This window comes from Triticum urartu, chromosome 4A (genome assembly GCF_056163025.1).
Source record: "Triticum urartu cultivar PI428250 chromosome 4A, HENAU_Tu73, whole genome shotgun sequence".
In the NCBI taxonomy this organism is placed as follows: domain Eukaryota; kingdom Viridiplantae; phylum Streptophyta; class Magnoliopsida; order Poales; family Poaceae; genus Triticum; species Triticum urartu.
This window is the reverse complement of record NC_141876.1, coordinates 5,797,508-5,802,963: the sequence shown is the minus strand read 5'-3', so window position 1 is coordinate 5,802,963 and position 5,456 is coordinate 5,797,508. Positions and strand designations below refer to the sequence as shown.

The 5,456-nt window shown below is 48.1% G+C and overlaps 1 protein-coding gene across 1 annotated transcript; it reads left to right on the top strand.

Annotated features, from left to right (window-relative positions):
- Window positions 1-774: 774 nt before the first annotated feature.
- On the top strand, window positions 775-3,278 carry LOC125553337 (dolabradiene monooxygenase-like). The gene is made up of 2 exons (XM_087519438.1): window positions 775-1,679; window positions 2,081-3,278. Exons 1-2 carry the CDS (start codon window positions 819-821, stop codon window positions 2,726-2,728), a joined length of 1,509 nt encoding a protein of 502 aa, XP_087375564.1. The 5' UTR covers window positions 775-818; the 3' UTR covers window positions 2,729-3,278.
- Window positions 3,279-5,456: the final 2,178 nt, after the last annotated feature.

The following is a 5,456-nucleotide window of genomic DNA, read 5'->3' as shown; positions in this document are numbered from 1 at the left end:
GGGTGGTGGCTCTAGGCGACGACAGTATGGGCCTGTGGCCCCAATATTGCATTATCCTAGCTTGGTGGCGGAGTTCACGGTCAGATCCGCCAGACAAAAACATAACTGTGGCTGGTGATGGCGCGCGTATAAAGAAGGGACATGTATTTGTTTTTTAGTTTAGTAGCGCACACCTGTTGCGAGGATACTGAGATACACATGATTTGTCTTTTAAGGAACCATGAAAGTTATTATTTTAGTTTAGTACCACATGTTGAAAGGATGGAGGGGTATTTGTGTTGCTGCACTGGGTTACTTGTGTTACATAAATTTAATGCTTAAGATAGATCTGATTTCTCAAAAAAAAAAAGATAAATCTGAGTTGCACAATTATATAGATTGGATGCCTAAAATAATTGTAATGACGTGGATTCATGTGGTGGCTTCAAGAAGGTCTAGAATTAATAAAGTAATACATAATAGATAATGATAATTAATATATAGATATAAAATTGATAATATATAGACAGATAGATAGATATAGGAATGCAAGCGGATGGTCGCGGGCATGCGATATAGATATAGGTATAGCCATAGATAGAGATAGATATAGATGTATAGATAGAGATAGATAGATAGATCGGTAGATTTGGTATTCTGGGTCTAGTTATTTTTAATAAACTTGATTAAATTTTCCATACCTTGAATTAAAATAAAACTTCTAAAATATGAACTATATACTAGCTATTTAATAAGATAAGACTTACATGCCCTATAAAAGCAAACATGCAACCATGCAATTCGCAATCAGTTCTGCAATTAGAGCACGCACAGCTAGCATGCAAATGGAGGTCATATACCTCGGCGTAGCTCTTGTGTCCATGTCAATTGTGCTTTTTGTTGCTAGGTGCAGCCGCAAGGCGAACGAGCCGCCCGGGCCGTGGCAGCTGCCTCTGATTGGCAGCCTGCACCACCTCGCCCTCTCCAGGCAGCTCCCCCACCACGCGATTTGTGAACTAGCGCGGCGCCATGGGCCGGTGATGCTCCTCCGGCTCGGCGAGGTGCCCACGCTTGTGGTGTCGTCCAAGGAGGGTGCCCGCGAGCTGATGAAGACCCACGACCTGGCGTTCGCGACGCGGCCCCTGAACGCCACCATGCGCGTGCTCACCGACGGCGGCCGGGACATTGTGTTCGCGCCATACGGCGAGTACTGGTGCCAGCTCAGGAAGATCGCCGTCTCTGAGCTGCTTTCGGCATCACGCGTCCTGTCTTTCCGCGCTGTCCGCGAGGAGGAGGTCGCCTCCATGCTCCGCGATGTCGCCCAAGCTGCGGCGGCTGGGCGCCTCGTGGAGCTGCGCGCGCGCGTCTCGGCGCTCGTCACCGACATCACGGCCCGCACCGTCATGGGTGACCGCCGGTTCAAGGAGCGTGCGGTGTTCCTTAGCGCCCTCGAACGCTCTGCGAAGCTCTCAGCGGGGTTCAACCCACCAGACCTGTGGCCGTCGTCCAGACTTGTTGGCTGTCTCAGCGGGGCCGTGCGCCGCGCCAAGGAGTGCTCCGATACCGGGAATGGCGTCTTCAACGCCATCATCCGTGGGAGGACCATGGGAGGCCAGAAGGAGCACAACTTGCTCGATGGTCTTCTAAGCATGCAGAAAGAGGGCAGGATAGACATGGACGCCGTTAAATACGTCGTCTTGGTAAGTACTATGACATACTATTCTGCTTAATTCAGATACTCGCGTCCATAAATTTCATAGATTTAAATAGCGCGCTATCTTGGCGCTATAGCGTTTCCAGCAGCATCACCCTAAGCAGCCACAAATTAACATGCTAACATTACTTCTGCCCTATTTCCCATAGTCCGTTGTTTAAAACTTCGATAAATTTACAAGAAAAGTCCAACTTTAGTCCATCAAGAAAGGTGCAACCTAATTTGACATTTTCACCTTATTTCACTTTTAGAAAATCTCGGTTGATTGAAACTTAGCAAAACCCGTTTTTCAGACAATGGAAAAGCTCTCCTTTTCATGGTCCCTCAAAACTCTCGTGGCAATACTTTTTTCTGAGTGACTCTTGACATTGTTTGCATGAGCGACAGGAAGTATTCAGCGTTGGTAATGACACAACAGCGACGACACTGGAGTGGGCGATCACAGAGCTGGTCAGGAACCCTGAAGTGATGCGGAAGGCGACAGCCGAGGTCAGGCAAGCCTTCGAGGCCCGTGGCGCCGTGGCAGAGCATGCCCTCGGCAAGCTCCCCTACATGCACCTCGTTATCCGGGAGACACTGCGGCTGCACACGCCCGTGCCGCTGCTGCTCCCGCGGCAATGTCAAGAGCCATGCCAGGTGCTCGGTTACGACGTGCCGCGGGGCACGCAGGTGCTGGTGAATGTCTGGGCACTGGCCCATGACGAGCGCTACTGGCCCGACGCGCCTGGCGAGTTCCGGCCTGAGCGATTCGAGGGCGAGGCGGCTGTGGTGGACTTCAGGGGCAACGACTTCTCCTTCCTGCCGTTTGGCGCCGGCCGGAGGATGTGCCCGGGGATAGGGTTTGGCCTCGCCAACATCGAGCTCGCCCTCGCAAGCCTGCTATTCCACTTTGACTGGGAGGGTCCACCACCGGGTGAGATTGACATGGCCGAGGAGTTTGGTCTAACGGTGCGGCGGAAGGCCGACCTCCTGCTGCGCCCTGTCCTTCGGGTGCCCGTTCCCATAGCCTTGTCAGAAGGCAACCATGATCGTTAGTGCGCGTGTGTGCACAAATTGGTGTGGCACGAGCGTGTGCGTGTGTGTGGAATTTCTCAAATTGGTGTTGCACGAGCCCGCTACTTGTGTTGGCCATGTTTGTAGACTTGGTCAAACTCGGAGTTGTTACTTTTTGCAAGCCATGGGGGCATACTTGGGGTAATGTAGTCAACTCTCAGCTGATATATATTATTGGTTGTACTTCCTTTGCCCCATAATATAAGACGTTTTTTGACACTACATTAGTGTAAAAAAGTGTCTTACATTGTGAGACGGAGGGAGTACATTAATTTCAATCACTCCATCCCAAAATGTGAGTAGTATTTCGAGGAAAAAAATGTGAGTAGTATTTAGGTTGCTTTTAAGCCAACTTGTAAGTCAAAAATATCAACATCTCTAAGATAAAAAAGTACTACTTCTCTCTCAGTTTACAGGGCGTGCGCGAGCCACTAGGTCGTTAATTTAACCAACTTAATACAAGTCATATATTACAAAAAAATATACCAATATAAACTTCAGATGCTCTATTTTTAAACCGTATAATTTTTGTGTTATATAGTTTATATTAAGATGATAAAATTGGCAACCTAAGTATACCACTAGTAGAAAACAGGGCTTTGGTTCAGGCCGGGTCAGCCCATTAGTCCCGGTTCAGTCCAGAACCGGGACCAATGTGGGCATTGGTCCCGGTTCGTGAGCCCAAGGGGCCGGCCGGGCCACGTGGGCCATTGGTCCTGGTTCATCTGAACCTTTTGGTCCCAGTTGGTGGGATGAATCGGGACCAATGGGCCTCGCTCCTGGCCCACCACCATTGGTCCCGGTTGGTGGCTTGAACCGGGACCAAAGGCTCCCCTTTAGTCCCGGCTCATGTCACCAACCGGGACCAATGAGGTGCCTATATATACCCCTCGCTCGCGAGCAGAGAACCCCAGTGCTCTGTTTTTCTCTGGCCGAGGGGGAAAAGGCTTGGTGGTGCTCTAGCTCACCTCCTATGCACATAAGGTGTTCGATGGAATGCCCGAGCCACACTACTTAAGCTTTCTCCTCTCCAAGCTCGACCTCCAAACTCCATTTTTCATAATATTTGTCTAGGTTTAGCGGTCCGTCACGCCCCGTCCCCGTCTTCACCGCCGTCGATCACCCGCGCCGAGCTCATCGCCGGCTCCACCGTGGTGAGCCTCTTGTTCTTATCTTCTTTCTGAAAGGAAAAATATTCTTACTTGTATGTTTACATAGATACTTGTATTATTTTCTTACTTTTATTACTGCATCTTATATAGTGCGATGGTTTTGGTATCCGCCCCCGTCGGCCCTCGTCCTGTCTATGATTCGGATGTGGTATATATATTATCTTTATAACTATTGGTTCATTTATTGTTTATGAAAATTATGCCGACCAATGTGACATAGATTTTATTTATGTAGGATGTATGAGAATTGGAAATGCCAACCGACCCTATTGTCGAGAAGTTAAATTTAGTTAAAGAAGAAAAAAATTTGTTGAAGGAAAAAATAAAAAAATTGAGGAGGAGAAGATGATATTGGAGTTGCATGTTGCGGATGTCGTCGATGATCACAAGATCAAGATGGATGCAATGCGCTTGAAGATTAGAAAGATTAGAAAATATGCCATTCATACCGAGGCTTGGTATCATTATGCCGTTGGATCAATTGTTACCTTGGTTGCGATTATGATCGCATTTGTTTTCGCATTGAAATGTTTTACATAGTTTCAATGTATGGTTTAATTAATTAGATGCTCTGGAGAGCTATATGTTGTTAGATGAGAACTATGTATGCACTTTGGCTTTAATGTGATGATGAACTTCTATTAATCTGGACACTTAATTATATATAATGCACGCAGATGAACCGGCAATGGATGTACGGTGACAGACACACCCGCGAGTACATTAAGGGCGTGCATGAGTTTCTCGATGCGGCTGAGGCAAACAAGCAGAATGGTTTTATGTGTTGTCCATGCACTCAATGTGGGAATACGAGGTCTTACTCTAACCGGAAAATCCTTCACTCCCACCTGCTTTACAAGGGTTTCATGCCACACTATAATGTTTGGACGAGGCACGGAGAAATAGGGGTTGTGATGGAAGACGGCGAAGAAGAAGAGTACGATGACAACTATGTGCCCCCTTAATACGGTGATGCTGCAACGGGGGGAGCTGGTGAAGATCAAGAGGAACCAGACGATGTGTCCAATGATGCTGCAACGGGTGAAGCTGCTGAAGATCAAGAGGAACCAGACGATGTGCCCGATGATGATGATCTCCGCCGGGTCATTGTCGATGCAAGGACGCAATGCGAAAGTCAAAAGGAGAAGCTGAAGTTCGATCGCATGTTAGAGGATCACAAAAAAGGGTTATACCCCAATTGCGAAAATGGCAACACAAAGCTCGGTACTGTACTGGAATTGCTGCAGTGGAAGGCAGAGAATGCGGTGGCTGACAAAGGATTTGAGAAGCTACTGAAAATATTGAAGAAGAAGCTTCCAAAGGATAATGAATTGCCCGACAGTACATACGCAGCAAAGAAGGTCGTATGCCCTCTAGGATTGGAGGTGGAGAAGATACATGCATGCCCTAATGACTGCATCCTCTATCGCGGTGCATACAAGGATCTGAACGCATGCCCGATATGCGGCGCATTGCGGTATAAGATCAGACGAGATGACCCTGGTGATGTTGACGGCGAGCCCCTCAGGAAGAGGGTT

Coding starts and splice junctions, on each gene's coding strand:
- LOC125553337 (XM_087519438.1), top strand. CDS start 819: ATGCAAATGGAGGTCATATACCTCGGCGTAGCTCTTGTGTCCATGTCA. Junction 1,680..2,080: donor CCGTTAAATACGTCGTCTTG/GTAAGTACTATG, acceptor CATGAGCGACAG/GAAGTATTCAGCGTTGGTAA.